The 20,412-nt window shown below is 40.6% G+C and overlaps 1 protein-coding gene across 1 annotated transcript in view; it reads right to left on the reverse strand.

Annotated features, from left to right (window-relative positions):
* ANXA10 (annexin A10) overlaps positions 1-20,412 on the reverse strand; it is a 54,636-nt gene that overhangs the window by 27,725 nt on the left and 6,499 nt on the right. The window contains exon 3 of the mRNA XM_036241408.1: positions 17,049-17,143. Within this exon, the coding sequence (XP_036097301.1) occupies positions 17,049-17,143 (95 nt within the window). The remainder of the gene's footprint in view (positions 1-17,048; positions 17,144-20,412) is intronic.

A 20,412-nucleotide genomic window follows, 5' to 3' on the forward strand; every position in this document is an offset into this window, starting at 1 on the left:
TTCTACATGTTCCAGTAGAGGTGTTTTTGATTTGAAATTAACATTTAAATCAGTAGACTTTGAGTAAAGCAGATCTTTCTCCATAATGTGGTGGACCTCATTCAGTGCGAAGGCCTGAATGGACACAGACTGACCTCCTGGGAAAAGGGAATTCCGCCTGCAGACCACCTTTGGAACTAAACTGCAAATGCCCCCCAAGGCTGCTGGCCAAGCATACGGATTCTCAGATTGCGGGGCTCTACAATCATGTGAGCTAAATCCTTAAACTCTTTTCTCTGCATGTTTGTATCTATGATAGAGATATGAAGAGAAGAGAGGAAGAAAGAAAGACATACTGAGACATTTTTGGGGTGTGGAAGGGAAAGCAAAGGTTGGACTGGGAGGCACTGAAGTTAGGAGTAGCTCAGATAATGGACGAATCAGCCTGACCTGCAGCTCAGTTGCCCCCATCCACTCTTCCCAGAAGTCTGATCTCGCGGGATCTCGGGAGTTCTATGGGACTCAGGGGACACCTGTGAGAACCACCTGGGTGCCCCCATGAGGAGACACTGGTGTCTCAGACTCTTCAGTGAGGAGTCTGTCTCACATCACCCAGAAAGCATCTATGTACACACGTGTACATAACCCAGACTTGTACACCATCCAAGAAGGTAAGGCAGTCGGTGACAGAAGTGTAGAGTCAGGGCTAATCCCGTGTCTGTGTGCTTGCACTGGTGGTGCGAGTGAATCTTCGATCCACCGGGAGAGAGGATGTGGTGGGTGTGGATCCTCACCCCTGTGGAAACTCGGGAACCAGCTCAGCTTGTGGTGACAAAGAAACTCAGCCCGTGTTCCACTAATTCACCAAATGATGATGAATTTTTTTTTTTTTTTGTGCTACTCCTAGCAGGAACCGAACCCAGCACTCTGGTCCACAGGCTGATGCTCAACCGCTGAGCCAAACTGGCCAGGGCTGATGGCTTTTTTTAAGTGAGGATTTTCTCTATATGCATCACTAGGAGATATGGACCTTAATTAATGTTAGCTGTTTTAACTTTAATTAGTCCAGCCTTTTAAAAGTTCAGAATGGGATAACTCTTAGAAAATTTGTGCCCTTAGAATTATTTCCTTGCATGATTTCCGGGCAGTTATTTTGTTGTTTTAAAAGTCTAGGATACAACACCCGTTTCTTTTCTGAATGGACTCTCCCGTGAAAAATTTTTATAAAAAGCTATTTAAAAGGAATTAGAGGTCTTCAGATGTAGTACTTTTTCCATACTAGTATACCATAGGAAAATTATACGCCCCACAGAGTATTAGAATAGCTATAATAATTCAATACAAAAACGCTATGAATTAGGAAGTAGAATCATCCCACTGTATAGAAGAGAAAACTGTGGTACATAGAGCTTAAGTAGTAAGTTCAATAAAAATTAACAAGTAAGTGATGGAGCCTGGATTTTCTTATTATTTTTTGTTTTATTTTTAATTCTCACCTGAGGATATTTTTCTATTTATCTTCAGATGGGGGTGGGGGTGGGACAGAGAGAGAGAAAGAGAAACATTGATTGATTATCTCGCCCATGACCCCGACCAGGATGGGTGACCCAACTGCAACCGAGGCATGTGCCCTTGACCGGAATGGAACCCAAGACTCTTTGGTCCACTGGCCAAGCCTAACCACTGAGCAGACCGGCCAGGGCGGAGCCTGGATTTTAAATCAAGCATCTTGGCCTTCTAGTCTCTTTATTATGTTGTGTAGGTCATAGGAAGCCACTAGTCACAAATCAGCAAGGTGATGAACATAACATAGGTGGTGAATGTAGCATGTATGGACATTTAAATTCAGTGGCAGTGCTTTGAAGGTTTAAATGCAAATGGATTGATAACGGTATTTGGCAATTGATGAAAAGGTAGAAGCATTTGAATTATCATTTATTTTATGAGACTTCCTCTCATTCCAAGTGAAGTTGATTAATTCTTTGCCAGCACTGTTCTATCTTCCCATTTTTTACACTAGATTTTAATGACCATATTATTTGCATTTATTTCCTCCCAAAACCTATCAGAATGTGAATTTTCTCATAAATTTTTCTAAATTCATTATTTAGCTCTAGCACTGTGCTGAGTATACAAAACGTGCAGAGTACAACTTATATATAACATATAAATAATTGTATAAACAAGTGAAAGAAACGAACGAATGTGGAAAGAAAAACCCCTCAATTTATTGATTATATTTAAAAGATAAAGAAAATGTTCAAGTTGAAGATTGCTTGAGCATTGAAAATGTCTTTTATTTATTCTTCAGTCACATTTCTTTGATCGCTGTCCTTCCCAAACTTTTTATAACATCGTCATTTACTTTGTATATTGATACTGAACACCTCTGTATATATCCCATTGTAGATGGAGATTAGTACTGCCACTAGATGGCGCTAGTTTATATTTTTTTGTAACTCAGCTGTATGTGCGTATACATGGCAATGGTAAACTGGTTTTATAAAAGATGGCAATGAAATGATACAATTTCAGTCAAAGAAATGGTATCAGATTTTATCTAATACCATTAGAGCATACAGGTTCTGGAGGCAGAATGTTTAGGTTTGAATCCTGGCTGTGCAAAGTACCAACTGTGAGATTGAGCTAAGTAAACTGCTTAGGTTACTTAACCTCTTTGTGTTTGCTTCTCTGTCTATAAAGTGAAAATAATAGTAACAGATCTAAATATAAAAATATTTAATTTTGGTGAAGTTCTTAAATATTTTCTGGCAGATATTAGGCACTCAAAAATGTGTCTTTCCCCATCCCCCAATGTTAAATAATTAACTGCAGATCAAAAATGGCTAATACTAGATTATCTCCATGTCTCTCCACTCTTTCTCTCTCTCTCTCTCTAGATCTCTATCTCTCTTTTCACCTCAGGAGTTTATTATATTTCTCACAACTTTTACAATACCCAATTTTCATAAATTGTATTGTTTCTAATTTACAAATACACCCAGAAACTGATGATTTCTTACCACTTTTATTGCTACAACCCTTGTCCAGGCCTCCACCTATATAATGTGGTAGCATTAACTACTCTCCTAAATTAAAATAGTAGCCTCCAGATGAGTCTCCATTCTGTCCTTTTCCTCTAGTCTCCCCTCAATGCATCTAACAGTATGATCCTATAAAAATACAAAATCAGATTAGTCACGCCTCTGCTCAAAATGCCCTTTCCCATTCTAAACTCCAGGATAAACTACAACTATTGTTGTGTAGTTGAGCTCAGGATAAAGCAAACTCGCCAGGTGTTTTAGTCCATGCAAATACCAAAGTCCTTACAATGAATCGTTCACAAGGTTCATGACATGGTCTTGGTCACTTCTCTACCCTCATTTCCTCATTCTCCTTGCTCTTGATCTCTTTCCTCCACCTACAGCAGGCTTCTGACTGATTCTGGAATAGCAGACCTGCGCCCATATCAGGGTCTTCCCTCTTCCCTGAATGGTCTTTCTCTAGATTTTCAAACGCCTCATTCCTCCCTGCCCTCCTCAGGAAGCCTGCCTTGGTCACACTACTTAAAATTACACGGGGTCCCCCAACACTTGCTGTATTTCTCACTGGGCATCTTCTTTTTTCCACCGTATTTATTCCATTCTAATGGGACACATTTTACTAATTTTTATCTGTCTCACCCAGGTGGCATGTAAGCTCCATCATGGCAGGGCTTCTGCTCTGTTTTCTTTATGGCTCTTTCATGGCCCACAGAACTGTGCCCACTGCACAGGAACCTTACAACATCGGTATAGAATGAACGAATGAGGACCACTTGTAATTCAGCCGTTATTTGTCTGAAGTCATTCTTGGCTATTCAAAGATAAACAAGCTTGATTTATGGGAGGGTGCAGAAACACAGAAATTACACTTTTCCTGAAATGCAGAAAGTGCTAAATGCTCCAGCAGTGAAAATAGCACGATATTATCAGGACATCGAGAAGGAGATATTATTTTCAGTTCCATATTTATATATATATAAATATGTTTAAATAGCTAGACTTTGCAAGTTCAAAGAGGAGCCATCAAATAGGTTCTCTAATTAGAGTCTTAAATTCGCACTTGGAGTTATATAAATAACTTTGCTGAGGCAACCTTTCGAGTGTGACTTTCCCCAGCCTGACTGCCTCTGCTTTCTTGGTTGCCAAAGACTTGCCTTTAAGGGACTCTGTGGGAATCACAGCTTGGCCTTGCATTAAGCTAATGAGGACTCGCCTTTTCAAACTGAGCTGATGAAACTGTAGGTTTCCCATGTCGCAGCTCTTCTGACCACTCCATTTAAACTCAAAGTAAAATGGCAGTTTCTTCCTTGTTTCTCTTTCCTTTATCTAGTTATGTTTAACCAGGGGCAAGAAGGAGGAGCATGACTAACATTTTGTGTGTCTGGATATGCTCAGGGGAACAGTTTTCTATGCTTTCAACTTCTATACCTTTGTCTATTATAAAACATAATACTTGCTGTTTAAACACTCAATGATGTAGGCCCATATAAAGTGTAACTTAGAATCTGTCTTCATTCTACCCACTCCAATATTTATTGTGTAAATACTTGCCCAATTTTATATTGCAGAAATATTTGTGCAAGCTGAACATTTTTGAGCAGCTTCACTTTAGGGGTATTTTCACAGTTTAATGATTTACTTTTCTATGGAAATTGGAACTGTTAATTTTTGTTTGATAATACTTCGGTCTTTTGGAAAATCAGTATATAAAAGCTAAAACTCTCCCCTTCCAAAACAACAAAATATAAAAATCATTCCTTCAGAAGTATAGTTGATCTCAGAAGAAAGAGAAACTCCTGGGTGTAAAAATCAGGAGACAGATGACAATCAGAGGAGAAGCAGCTGAGCTGACCTTGGTGATGACTTGCAGGTGACTGAGGGAAAGTAGAGGTTGGTGTGAGAACTATTTGTGTTGGGCTCCAAAGCCCAAGGTGAGACATCATATGAGGACTGGAGAACATTCACGGGGCCAGCGTAACAGAGGAATCTGAGTCTGAAATCTCTTATATGAGGTTGGCACCCTGACAGGATTATGTCCTCAGTAAAAGAGTGAACAAGAAAAAAAATTCAAAATTCAATTGATCTTTAACAACATGGCGGGGCCTAGGGACACCAACTCACTGGCACAGTGGACAGTTTATGTCTAACTTAAGTCAGCCCTCCCTGTACAGGGGTTCCCACCTGCAGATTGATAATTTGTACCTTTCAGCATTGGAAGATGGGCAGAGAGCTCATCTCTCATTGCCTGGGTTTTGAGTTGAAGGATTTTTTCTCTGAGAATTCAAAATAATAGCTCTATCACCCTTGCGCTTGAATTTTCATATGAACGGAGACCTCCGTGAAAAGAAATCATCATGACAGTTAGTTGTGAACTGGTGATTCTTTTGGAACACCAGGAAGAAGCAAATGCAAAATAAACTTAGAGGAATTCTCTAACGCTGCAGAAAAAAAAAATTCTCACTGAAGAAAGCAAGCTACACTTTCGACATTCTCACAATAAAAACAGGATGTGCGCTTAGAATCAATTTTCCAGAGGGATAGATGGTGGACTCTACAAATAATAGCATTCAAAACCCGTGAATTTGAGACAATAACAATCTGAAAGAATGCTATGAAAAAAAAGTAACAGACTCAAAAAGGATGCCAATAAAATTCTAGAAATGGAAAACTGCAACAAAAAAAAAGCAATATATATTTTAAAGAATAGCTAATAATCAGCTAAATATGGAATTAGTAAAGTGGAGAATGGTCTGAACAAGATGACCAAAAATTCCACAGACACAGGCAAGAAATAGGTGATGTGAACATAACGTTAAGAGACTTGGAAGAACGAAGTTCAGTCGAATAGGATTTACAGCATGAAAGAATGTGGACAATGCTAGAGAGCTGTTATTTCAAATACTATATAATATGTGAATCTTTAGCTATCTAGATAAAAGTACACAAACCTGTTGACTAACACAGTGAAATTGCAGAATATAAGAGACAAAGAAATTACCTTAAAAGCAGCCAGAGAATAAAAGGTAACCCAAAAAGCAAAACTTGTAATAAGAGAAGAGATAAAAGCATCGAAAGAGATGAGGAAAAGAAACATTGAAATTATATCTGCAAAGACCGAAGGAAAAATAACTAGACTGTAGCCTAGAATTCTATAGCCATCTAAACTCATATTCAACAATGAAGAAACAATGAAGATATTCTTAAGGAAAAGACTGAAATAATTTAACAATTATTTGTTATTTCTTGGAGAAAACAAAGGAAGAAATGCCCTTTGGAAAAATGACATTGAACTCAGAAACATGGAGTTGGATATTCGCAGAAAAATGAACAAAGAAGTTGAAAATTATAGATAAAACTAAAGAAGCATTAAACTGATAAAACATCAAAACAGTGATGATTTTGGGGAGTAGAAAGCAAGGTAGAATATTCAATAATAATAATAATATGCTACCCCTAGCCTTTGTGCTCATGCCAGGCATTAATTGAGAGATGGCATTTTGAAGATGGAGCAGCAAATGCTACAGAATCTATTTCAAAGACACATTTATTTAAAAAACTTCCCAAGTGTGAGCACACTCCAAGTTAGTCAAAATGTGCAAACCCCATGGCTGGGACCAGAAAGAAACATGGTCTGTCCACTGAATGGAGAATGTAATAGCTGAACCATACGGTGTCTGCAATGATGAACCTGGTACCTGATAAGACTCTGTATAGGCCCAAAACATCAACATTCATTTGGTGGAGGGTTGTGCTTCTAACACCCAGAAAATAAATATCTTGCTAATTGATGCTGATCTTCTTTTTCTCCTCATGTCTTCTCCTTCCTTCTATACCAACCTCTGCTGTGTTCAGGAGAGAAATAATTAGGGGTGGGACCAAGGTCTTCCTGTCCCATTGTGGATTACAGGCCATTCGTATTTGTCTGACTATGCTGGGGGGCACTTGGGAATAGGAGGACTCAAATTTTTTATGAATTTCTTGGATATAGCTACCAAGTCACCATTCTATGTGGACCCAATGGGTGAATTTGGGGAATGCTCACATTCAAATGATGGGTGTGGGCAAGGTTTGCAATGGAAGAAAGGAAGCTAAAGGAGCTGGTGATTGGGGCCCTTTGGGATGATTCACTTTGGGATGTTGTATTTGTTTCTACTGCAGATGCTTATAACTATCAAAGGGATGCTCTTAAAATTTTTTTTTTTTTAAATTGATTTTATGAGAGGAAGGGAGAGGGAGAGATAGAAACATCGATGCGAGAAAACATCAGTTGGCTGCCTCCTACATACCCTCCACTGGGGATTTGGCTCACAACCTGGGCATGTGCCCTGAGTGGGAATTGAATCAGTGACCTCTTGGTGCATGGGTCAGCACTCAAGCACTGAGCCACATGGGCCGGGCTTAATAGGAAAAGAGCCACATGTAGGGAAGCACTTCCACCTATAGACACATATGGGAAGGCCCCATAACCCCAATGATTACTTCTGTTAAAAGTCTCTGTGGCATGCCCTGGTTGGTGTTGCTCAGTGGTTAGAGCATTACCTGAGCACTGAAGGGTCTCGGGTTCAGTTCCTGATCAGGGGCACATCCCTGGGCTGTAGGTTTGATCCCAGGTCTGGGTGGAGGCACGTGCGGGAAGCAACCAATGGATGTGTCTCTCTCACATTAATGTTTCTTCCTCTCACCTCCCATGCCTCCCTTCCATTCTCTCTGAAAAATCAATGGGAAAAAAATATCCTCAGGTGAGTATTTAAAAAAAGTATCTGTGACACTTACTTTGTTGATAGGAACCTCTGGCAAAAGGAGACAGCCTCTCAGTCCCATTTTGGAGGGACAACTGGGATTCAATGACTAGCAAGGGGGGGGGGAAATCAACAAGTCTTCCTTGTCAATTGGACATGGCACACTGAAGAAAACAGCTGGCCCGGCCCCGGGAGCATCTTGGCTTTACATGAATGATGACAGCTCTTACGATTTTTTAGAAAGACTCTAACCCACAGTTTGGGCGTGAAACAAGCTGCTAAATCAATGGAGACGTCAATCAGTTGCCCTAAATGCCTTGACCTGGTTCACTGATGGTTCAGACACTGAAACCAGATGGTGTCCACTGGGCTTCTGTGGCTGTTCAACTCAAACAGCTGTGCAGAACCAAGAATGGACGATTTTGTTCTGTGGGCAGAAATTGAAGTTCTTCTCATAGTTCTGGCCAGTACTCTCCTTGATAAACTTTTCTTCTTTTTACCCAGTCTTGGGCTGTCAGACCTCTCTCTTTAGCACTTGGAAAAGCACAGATTGCATATGAAAAGGGGCTTTCTTTGGGGCTGTAATTTGTGGAAACATACCAAGGCTACTGATAGGAACTTTGTGTCCTTCTTACAGGTGTCCACAGTAAGGGCTTATTCCCTGATGATGTGAACAGGCACCCAGCTACTGATCAAGCCCGCAGTGACCAGATTATACCATTGTTACCTGGGTCCACCATCATACTACACGTCACAAAACATGCATCATGATGATCTGGGCACATACAAAATATTCTGTGTCTGACACAAAGGTTACCATGGCTTGTCAGCTTTGTGACTCCAGTCAAAAGTGCCTTGTTTGCCCTGGCTGGGTAGCTCAGTTGGAGCTAATCAGAGAGTCGTCCTGATAAGCCAAGGTTGCAGGTTCGATCCCCAGTCAGGGTACATACAAGAAATAACCAATGAATGCATAACTACATGGAACAACAAATTGATGTTTTTTTGTTTTGTTTTGTTTTGTTTTCTCTTTCTCTCTCCTCCTTTCTCTCTCTCTCAAAAAAACTGTTGCCTTGCTTTATTCATGGTGGAGAAAGTCAAAGTGCAAAGGGCATTGCCCTTGCACGGTGCTTTCAGATGGGCTTCGTCAGTCCCCTTTTCGTATGCTGCAAGTCCTGTTCAATCAGCTGACTCTGGACATACCATCACGGCCCTTGAAATTAATCTGTGTCATGTATTTGGCTTTCCGGGCTATTTGCAGTCTGACTCTGCATGGTTTTTATCATGAAAGCTGCTCAACAATACACTGATAAGGTATTTGATGAACCTGCCATGTTCGCCACTGTTCATAGGCTTCTGATATTGGTGATAATTGATCAACTCAGTAGGATTTCTGACTGTCTCCTTTAGCTCCTTCGGATGTACATAGCTTTGTAAGTAGCATGGTCCTGAAGGCAATTGTCCCTCTTGAGTAATTATCAAGAGGAAGGTAGAGAGTTTTTGTGATATAATGATAATTATATATATATAATAATTAAATATCCATATTTAGTCTTCACTCCAGTTCCTGGAACAGAACTCCTAAAACCTTGTAATTTTCTGAGTGATAGAAATGAGAGCAGCATCTTTTTTATTTATAAGAAGCCCCTTTCAGCTGCACTTGTGTTTATGCTAATGAGGTAATCTTAGAGGAAGGGGGCTGGTTGCCGGAGGAACCAACCATATGGTTACAGTACGGGAACCCTCAGCTCGACCCCTGCTCTTTAGGAGGAGAGAAGGGCCAGCGGCTGACCGATTCACTGGTGACCAGCGAGTGACTCTATCACGCCTACGTCACGAAGCCCTGTAAGAGCTCCAACTAAAGAGGTTTGGGTTGCTGAACACGTCCAGATGCTGGGAAGGGGACATGCCTGGAGAAGGCACAAACGCCCACACCTTTTCCCATATACTTTGTCCTGTCCATCTCTTCCAGTTCGTTCATCCTGAGTTTTATCCTCTATCGTAAACCAGTAATTGCCAGTCCGACAATTTCCCGAGTTCTGTGAGCCTTCCTAGAGTATGCTCAGACCCATGGAGAGGGTTGTGGGAACCCCCGATTGATAGTCAGTCAGGCAGACTAGAGGCAACAGTCTCAGACTTGTGGTTAGCATCTGAAGTGGGAGGGGGTTGTGGGAGACCAAGCCCATAACCTGGGGTGAATGTCACTCTGGGTAGTTAGTATCAGAATTGTTTAATTTGAGGAGGAGAATTCCACACATTTGGTGTCAGAAGTGAAGTGTTGAATTTGTGTAAGTCTAGAGAGAAACAGTTTTCCTGTAGTGATGTAGACCTATTTTGAAAATTTGGGACTCTGCCCTAATCATTCCTAAACTGTCCATCTCAGGGTATGCTGGCTGGTCTCTTGTATGGGTGGCAGTGTAACCAAAAGTGGGCATAGGATTTCAAACACTTTTGGTTCAGCCACTCAGGTTGTCTCTGGACCCTCATAATTCTAGATCATAAAGATAATGACTACTTGATTGATTGCACTGACTATATGCGGGTCATAATGACTTTCTTGAAATTTTAGTAAAATACCCTTGTCCCTCCTGCCACCTGACCCTTCCAAAGGAAAGTTCTGTGTGTGGGTTGGAAATGACAGAAAAAATTGTGAAGTTATAACTGCCAGGACAATGACAATTTTCTGGTGGTAGAGTAAAAACAACAACCCTGGCCCCTGGGTGGGGGTGGGGGGATGTCTAATCACGCCACTTGGGCCCTAGTAGTATTTAGGGCAGCCACAATTCACTGGCCCAGATTGCTATGGATGATGGACTTGCCCTGGACTCCCTGTTTGTAGGCCAAGGTACAGTCTGTGCCATTGCTAATACATCCTGCTGTATCTAGGTAAAAACTTCAAAGGAAAGGTCATTGTTAAAACTTAAAGAGAAAGTCACTCAGCTTTTAAGATAGGTCCTGATGATGTATGGGATTTGTTCAGCTCTTTGGGTCCAGGGCCCTATGGGGGCATGGTTGGGATCAATACTGCCGATTGACCTCCCCCTGCTTCTTGGAGTCTTTTGATAATTAAATGCTGCATGAGACAAATTGATGGATTTAGTCTCCGCTTTTGTTGGTCAGAATAATGGAAGTGGCTCAGGGATTGGTGTACTCAGGAAAAAAAAAGTCAATAGTGCAAGTGGCATAGAAATGAGAGGTGATATTGTTGGGAGACAATTCTCTACAGTTTTCATGTTTCTGAAACTTAGGCAGAGTAAGCCACTGATAGCACTTTGCTCTGGTTTACTTGTCCAAGGACGTGTGTACGGTGAATGGAGTCAGAAGATAGAGATAGTGTCTCTTTGTGCATTCTGCCCATTGTAAGTGATCCAAGTTTCTAATCTCCTGGTTTTTCTTGGGCATTGTAACCCACTGCATGTACAGGCGTTATCTGGTCATCTTTGCATTGGCCTGTGGGATTGAGGCTTGGGGAACCGGTGCAAGAATTCTGACATGCTGGCTACCACTATTACTGTGCATGGTAAACTCTCTTCTGTCTTTGACCCAGGAGTCTGCTAGGTTCCATCAGTATCTACGTCATCGTGGCTGGTTAACTTGCTATCTTGTAAACACATTAAAGCCTCTTACCCTTCCCACTTATTGATACAAGATGGACAACATAGTGTGAAATGAATCCATATACTTGAAGAAAATATTTTCAGTCTACATACACGAGACATGCCCAATGTCCAAATTATATAAACAACTACAAATTAATAACTGAGTTGCAAGCTTCCGAACCAAAAAACACACAAAGAATGTAAAGAGTTAACGAAGTAGGAACCAGAATGTAAAAGAAACTTATGAAAAGGTGCTCAGCGTTACATGTTATTAGGGAAAATGCAAGTTAAAACCACAGTGAGATTCCATTTGCATCCATGAGACTGGTCAAGACTTAAGAAGTTTTATGAGAATTTAAAGGAAATGAGAGGCATTATATATTGCATGTGGGAGTGCCCATTTATAGAACTGCTTTAAAGAGTGTTTGGAAACCTAATGGGGTCTGGCTTTAGCAGTACTGACCCCGCCCCCCATCTCCGTGTTCCTCTCTCCTTCTCCGGCAGGATTGTATTTGTTATTTCAAAGAGAAATGATTATTCTGGAGGTAACAAACATTCACAGGAGGTTTACACCAGTCACAAAACTTTGACTCTATAGAAAACCTTTTTGAAAAAATATTATTCTTTTATATTTTTGATGGTTAAGTTCCCAGTTTCACCAAAAGGAGTATATTGAACCCATGCTATATTTGAAAGAAAAGGTAGTTGTACCATTTTAAATTATTTAATTCATGCTTATAAAATTGATCTGTGATAAACTGTGTAATAAAATCCAGCTTTTGGGGATAAAACTGTATCTTCCCCATCACTTCCAAACTAAAAGTGAGGACAGAGAAGATATAATAATTACTGGTACTAGCAACATGGTAATTCTATCCCTAAAGTAGATGAGTTAAATTTCTAGCCAGCCCTAGGTATGTGATACTTCAAGGTCAGTATATATATATATATATTTTTTTTTTGGTATGTGCCCCTAGTGGAAACTGAACCCAAGACTTTCTGGTCCACAGGCCAATGCTCCAACTGCTGAGCCAAACAGGCCAGGGCTGAAGGTCAGTATTTTTAACCATGAAGATGAAAGGTGATAGGGGGAAAAATCATGGGAACAAGATGGCTTTGAAGGATTCACTTAAACTCTTCATGCATTCACAACTTGTTATTGAATAACAACTATTATTAGTCTGCTTGGGCTGCCGTAACACAATTCCACAGACTGAGCATTTATTACAGAAATTTGTTTCCTAACAGCCTGTGGTCTAGACGTCCAAGATTGAGGAAGCAGCAGGTGGTTTCCAGTGAGACTGCGATCCTGGCTCACAGCTGGCCGCCTTGTATTCTCACATGGTCTTGTCCTCTGTGCACGAACCCCTGGTATCTTTTCTTCTTCTTATAAGGACACCCATTCTCTTGGATTAGGGCCCCACCCTCATGACCTCATTTAACCTAAAGCATCTCCTTAAAGACCCTATCTCCAAACAGTCACATTGGGGATAGAACTTCAACATATAAATATTGAGGAACACAATTCAGTCTGTAACACCAATCATGTGCCTGCCACTATTGTAAATGCTGGGGACCCATTAGTGAACAAAACAAAGGTCTTCTCCTAGTTAGGTTTGTGTTCTAGAGGGAGGTGGCAAACTAAATATTATTTATAATATGTAAATAAAGTACACAAGATGTTAGAAGGTAATACGTATAGAGAAAAGCAAAAGAGCAGGTGAGAGAGATGTGGAGTACTAGTATAGGCTTTGGGCTGTGTGGCAGTTTCAAACAGCGGAATCGGATTGGGCCTCTTGAGTAGCTGACATTGAGTAAGACCTAGAAGAATATGAGGAAATCAGCAATGTAGATAACTGCCCTTGTTAGTCTGGTGTTTTTTTCAATGGAGAACAATGGGCATTATTGAAAAGTTTTGGTAGACTTGATTAAGAGTCAGATAACCTTGGTGTAAGTTCTAACTTGGTGTGATTTGGGGTAAGTCGGCGTCTGCACTAAATTACATAACCAACACCACGGGGTTCATGAATTCCAGATGCCAGGAGATTTCAGAGTGGATCAAACCTGTGTTAAGGGAAAACTGGGAAGGGCTTCGGTGCTGAACTGGAATTCCTTCAGGAATCATTGACTGCCAGGCTGGTCAGGGTGGAGAGTCTCCCCCAGCCTCAGAGGCGTCCCCTTGCTCCCTGTTCTCACTGCACTGTCAGTAGGAGAGCCCTTCCTTTGGTGTGGAAGACCAGGGCGACCTTGTCAATGATATTGATGGGCACGCCAGTCAGAGGCCTGCTCAAGGGCTTTTCCTCTGAGTCTAGCGATGAGCTTCTGCTTTGAATGAGGCCACGTTGTGGCTGGAATTCAGTTTCTTCACTGATGTTAAATATCAAATCATGAGTATTTAAGAAGCAGGCCTAGAATGGCACTTTACCCAGCAGTTAGGAAAATAATTGTCAGACCTTGATTATTCATGTTCATAAAAACTAAAAATATCCATGATTAAGATACAGGAAATCTATAAACTCGTGCCACGGAAAGGGGAAGGTAGCAGAGCTACACCCTGGTGACCAGGAAGAAGGGAGTCAGCGTGAGCAGCGGGGGAGGCCAAGAGCCCTGACTGAAGGTCAGGCAGATTAGCCTGGGAACAGCTTGAGCAGGGAATGAGGGAAAAGAGAAATTTAAGCAATGTATGAATATTTATTTTAATAATAAAGTAGATAATAAAGGGATGTTTTCCTTTTTTTTTTTCTTTATTGATTTTTAGAGAGAGAGGACAGGAGAAGGAAAGAGAGAAACATGGATGAGAGAGAACATCGATTGGCCGCCTCCTGCACGCCCCCCCCCCCCACTGGGGATCGGGCCTACAATCTGGGCACGTGCCCTGATGGAATTGGACTGGCCATCTCTTGGTGCATGGGTTGATGCTCAACCACTGAGCCACACCAGCCGGGACCGTTTTTTTTTTTTTTTTTTTTTTAATTTTTTTTTTTTTTTTTAAGAAAAATGTACATAGGCAGAATGTAATTCCTGAGATTTTCTTATTCTATCAGTTAAGTGCTTCTTCTATGTCAGACCCTGGGCTCAGCTCTGCAGCAAAAACCTAGTCTCTGCTTTTCTAGGGGATTACAGCCTAGTCAGCAAGGATAACAGGAAACCCACACAACCCAGTGTGGCAAGGCCATGGTGGCATACGGCAGGGGAACTCCGGGAGCCCAGCAGGAAGCCCCTAGCCCCGAGCAGAGAGTGTGCCAGCCCAGGGTTTCCAGAAGCAGCCCGAACCTGCTACATGTCATAGGAGGAGGTGCAATGGTCTATGCCTTCACCTGGTCACTCAACAAACATTGATTATGCAATCTCGGCATGTGGGACTAACACCTGTGCTTGGACTCCAGGGATGAACAAGATGCGCACCAGCTTCCAAGGATTTAGACTCATACAGGGAAACGGATGTGCAAAGCTCACAGATGTGTCATTGGGTACCAAGGGGAAGTCACGTAACAAATGCAGTAGCGGCACGTCTGTTCCTCTCTGTCTGGGGCGTAGTGGTGGGAGGAAGTGTCCTGCATCTGGGAAGATGAGTAGGTGTGCAGTGTGTGGAGTGGCGAGTCAGGCCAGCCAAGATAGACAAATACCTGACTAAGGGGAGGGAGCGGGGATGGTTAGTTTGCAGAAGGACAAGTGGTTCTGTTGGCTGCCAGGGACCAGGGTGTGAAGACCAGGGAGAGGGCTGGGGATGGAGAGCGGAAACAAGCAAGCAAGGCTTGGTGTGCCCTGGACAGGCACTTGGGTTTATTCCGTGGACACATGGATGTTTGTTAGCGGGAGATAGGTAAACATTCTGGGGTTAAATCGGGAAAGTATGCACTTCGACTTGGAATCACTGTGGCTGCGGTGTGGGTGGAGCGGAGGGGCAGGACTGGGAGTAGCAGCGGCTGGCTAGGAGTTTCTCCTCTCGTGGGGGCCCCAGTGTGAGGGCCTGAATCAAGACCGTGTGGGTGAGGGGACAAAGAGACATGCGACAGGGAAAGGAATTTGCAGGACTTGGTAACTGATTTTGTGACTCTGAGGACAGGGGACAACACGATGCCCTCTCTTCCAGTTGGTACAAGTTAGTGCAGCAGCAGTACCTTTCCACACGGTGCGGATTGCTCGGCGAAAGTGCGGGTGTAACAAATGTTGAGACCTTACGTGTACAGTGCAGATGCTGCCCTGGAGGGTACATTGTTTCATGGATTTTACATGCGTTAAGTGTAAGCACCTCAGTTTTTTCTTTTTTTAATCCTCACCCGAGGATATTTTCCCATTTATTTTATTTTCAGATACAGAGAGAGGGAGTGAGGGAAAGAGAGAGAGGGGGAGAGAGAGAGAGAGAGAGAATGAGACACATAGATTGGCTGCCTCCCACACGACCCCAACCAGGGCCAGGGAGCCAACGGCAACTGAGGCATGCCCTTGACCAGAATCGAACCTGCCCCTCTTTGGTCTGCTGTCTGACGGTCTAGCCGCTGAGCCAAACCGGCCAGGGTATACCTCATTTCTTAATCGCTTTAATTTGTTGTAGTGTAATATTGTCGAGATTGATAAATCATGCTTTAACCTAAATTTACCTGATGTAGCAAAGATGTATATAAGTCTTCGGTTAAAAAAAAAATTACTGAAAAGCAACCTCTCCTATTAAAACAATATTACATGATTAATGCTTCAACTTTTATAGTTTTTGCATTCTCTATTAAAAAAACTAACACTGGTGTCATAGGAGCATAAGTTAACAGTTTTACCTGGATTAAAAAACAAAAAAAGACTCACATAACTGCCTTCCTTTTATGGCCTAATTCAACTAATTTTACTGGTAGTTGTGGCTTTTTAGATTATTAATTGATTCTAAAACAGAGGGCTGTCTTTTATTTCATGTATTAGAGTTATTCAAAGACTAAGGTTTTGCGATGCGGTAAACTGTGCGGACTAACTCTATAGAGAGGAGTTTTATGATAGCGTTTCATTGATAATGCTCAGTTGCAAAGTAATTGATATTTCAGGCCCTTTTGGCCTGAAGAGTTTTTGTTCTGAATCTGTGGTTTAAATGCATAACACAGGAAAGGAATCTTTAATGGTATTTGCTTGAAATTAGAAAGTGATTACTTTAAAACACTATGGAGAGTTTCATTGCCTTAAACTATTTTTAACTGCCATTCTGTTTTAATGGCCACCATAGCTGCATGCTGCTAAATGAAAAGCTTGTAGACAATTCACTTTGGTTAAGAGTTAGGTGAGGACCTGTGGAGAATTGCAGGAAAAGATCTTATTTTTTGAACTAGTGATCATTATTAGTTCTTTCTGAGCCTTCCCTAAAGCTTGACACAAGTATTTCCAGCATGACATTTTTAGCCTAATTGGACCAACCAGCAGTGTAAGGCTAGCAGAACTTTGATTTTTTGCAGCTCAGTGGTGTTAGAGAAGAGACTGGTGGAGTCACGGTGAGTGTGAACATAGCTCACACATAGATACATTTGAAGATACATCTTTCTTGTGTTCCTGGAAGCATACTAGACATAGGAACTGTTTCTGATGCACAATGCCATCTGAAATCTTTGTCATCTGTGAGACCAAAAAGAAGAACAGTACCTGTTCTCTGAGAGTGTTGTCATTTCTCAAGCGTTTACCCTAAAATTAGGTGGATCAGGGTGAAGGGACCTTACCCGGCCATACATGCTCTGGTACGCCCCTGCAATCATTAGCCTCTGTGCGTTGCAGCGTTGAGTTAGAATGTTGATCAGCATGTCTTTGTCACAGCCTGGTAAAGAATAATAATCGAAGAAGTAAAGTCACTACTCTGGAGTTAAGAATTCAGTATCTAGGGATTAAAACCAATGTGTGAGAGTTATCCCTGATGGTACTTTAAAGCAGAGAGCAATTTTTACTAAGGTGGGAGATCCCAGAGCAACACCTGATGAAGTCAAGATTCTTCCTATGTCTTATTTTGGTGCTATTACGACAGATTGTCCATTAAAATAATCCAATAAAAAATACAGGGAAGTAAAAACACAGTCTTTCTTCAACCACCTCTCCTGCCCCAGCAAAAAAAGGCTTTCCTGCATGCGCACAATATCTTTCTCTTTTTACAGTTGGAGAGAGATGTCTTATAATGAACATACATTAAGACACAGATACATTAAGAAGAGGAAGAAAGAGAAACAGAGAAAGAAATGCAAGTACAAGGGGTGTGTACCCTTCTGAGGGATAGTGTGAACCTCTCATGATTTGCACAGAACATGATCCATCTCTGTAATAAAGGCTCTGTTTCTGGGCTCTAAGACCTCTAGTCTTTGCATACCAGCTCCCTGAACTGATGTCTACCTGAATGCACAACTTGGTTAGATCATTTTAGCTGTAATTATAGTTGTGGTAGAGTAATCAAGAAGGCCTTAATGTTTTCTTCAGCTTGACTATAATTTGGATAGATTTCTTCCTGACTATAGGACCTTGATCTCCATTTTTTGAGAGCATTTAGTTAGGAAAGAATTGTTAATTCTTTCTTTACCCTTTTGTGATGTAAATCTTCTCCCAAACTCTTGCCCATCTCACACCCCAGAAATGTCTTTTTCAAAGACTTGGGAACCATTCCTTTAATCATCAAGAAAAGGTACAGTCCCTATATCCCAGTCTCTGTTGGAGGGTAGAAACCTGACATCCATAAATATCAATTTGCAAATAAAGATGGCCTAATCACACTGACCAATGACCCCTAACCCCAGTACCCTCTAGTGCTGTGCACTAGCTCACCCAAGGCTTCAAAACTCTCCTGTGGTTTGTTTAGAAGGACTTGAGAGTCATCTTTCTTCTCAATTAAACAAATATTGATCCCTACTTCAATAGACTTGAATAAAGTCTTCTTTGCCTGTGCAATTCTTTGTGGTACAAATTTTCTTTGACAAAAAGGGTATTTAATGGAGATGAGAAAATTGAATTCAAAGGGTAGGATGTTAAATAGACCCTCTTTTTGGAAACAAAAACCATCTTAGATGGCCATAGGCTCACTGGAAAACTCTAAGTCTTGTACTCACGGTGTCAATGAGAAACAAAAAGAAGAGTGGAGTGTTTGACGTAAGGGAGAGAAATATGAGAGCTGTAATGGAGGAAGGAAGGCATAGAATCAGCTCCAAAGACTGAACTTTATGATTTGTGAGAAAAATGGCAGCCTCCAGCGAAGAGGCATTGAGAAACATGGTACCATGGGGCTAGTCTGGTTGAAGCCCTGGACTCAAAGGACCTTACGTAGTCCATGAGCAATCTGTTAGATGCTTGATGGGCATTCCAGAGTTAATGTACTTTTAAATAATAAATCGAAGAATTATCAGTTATATCCATTGTTATTTTCCCTACCATATTTATGTAATCATTATTTGTTTTTTGTTGTTCTGTTGAGATTATTCACAACCTACTGATCTGAATTACTCTTTATTTTTCAAAGTGTTTATACCAATTCTTTCTTTTGAGAGATATTTTAGAATATATTAATATTATATACATATTAAAATTTTTTATTAAAATAACTATAAACTTAGGAATCATTCAGAAGAGTTTCTTTCTGTCACTAACATGAGGTATCTGCCAAATTATTTTTTTCTTAAAAGACTTAGGAACATTTGTAGAATATTTGCCAATGACAAGAAACTTAATTTTGTTAAAATTATTTATTTTTGCCTTTCTATTGATGTTTCAAATTATTTTTTTCTTCACACATTATTGCTTAAATAAATAAATGATGTTGGATTTAATGTTTACCTTACATTAGAAAAAGTATTGAAGTAATAATTTTTAATAACTTTTTAGTTGATTACCTTGAATTTTGAGATATATAACAATATTATTTGTAAAAAATAAGAATTCGAGTTTCTTTAGAATCATTGTATGCTTTTTCTCTTTCTTTGCCTATTGCGATAGGACAGGAATTTCTAGATAATTCTTAAAAAAATTTTTTTTTAATTTGTTTTTATTACAGATGCTTCTCCTTTTCCCCCCATTGACACCTTCCTCCCAATCCCTCCATCCCCAGCATTGTTGTCTATGTTCATTGGTTACACATACATGCATATAAGTTCTGTGGTTTATCTCTTCCCTCCTCCGCCCACCATTCCCTCTTCTGAGGTTTGTCAGTCTGTACCCCACCTCTATGTCTCTGGGTCTATTTTGTTCATCAGTTTACTTTGTTCATTATATTCCACAAATAAGTGAGATCATGTGATATTTGTCTTTCTCTGATTGTCTTGTTTTGCTTAGGATAATACTTTCTAGGTCCTTCCGTGTCGGCTCAAAGGATAAGAGATCTTTCTTTCTTACAGTTGCATAGAATTCCATTGTGTATATGTACCACAGCTTTTTTATCCATTTATCTATTGATGGACACTTGGGCTGTTTCCAGATCTTAGCAACTGTAAATAGTGCTGCTATGAACATAGAGATACATATATTCTTTCTAATAAGTGTTTCAGGCTTCTTAGGGTATATTCCTAGTTTCCTGCTTTAACAGAAAAGCCTGGCACAATTAACCATAGCAATTTATATACTTTTATGATGTACAGTTGATTTCTGGTATTTGTGGTAGTTTTCTACAAGGTTACCTTGAGCATCAAATTAGTAAATGCTGAACTATTGCTCCTGGGGGAAATCTCGGGTTTGGTTTCTATGGCTCTGTGGTCACAGAAATTATTTTTTTTAGCAGAAATGCTGCTTACATTACATATGTTTGTTTGGCACTGATCGCTGTGCTTGTAAAATAGTCTTATAAGCATTGAAAATCCTCTCTTCCACATATACTTTTTCTGTAAAAACTTAGGCGGTGTTTTTAAAGATACCTTAAGGAGGTATTCTTCTGCAGCTTCCTGATCTGCAGGACTAGGTCTCACTGTAAGTTTAACAGTTTTTATGCTGTATCGTCTTTTGAAACCTACAAGCCAGCCAGCACTACTTTCAAAAGAAAGTGGATCATTACACTTTTTATTATCATTGTCAGTTATCATCTCATGAACTCACAAATTTATCTGCTTTTTCATAGCTTTCTAT

Source organism: Molossus molossus, unplaced genomic scaffold, assembly GCF_014108415.1.
Source record: "Molossus molossus isolate mMolMol1 unplaced genomic scaffold, mMolMol1.p scaffold_m16_p_4, whole genome shotgun sequence".
Taxonomy (NCBI): domain Eukaryota; kingdom Metazoa; phylum Chordata; class Mammalia; order Chiroptera; family Molossidae; genus Molossus; species Molossus molossus.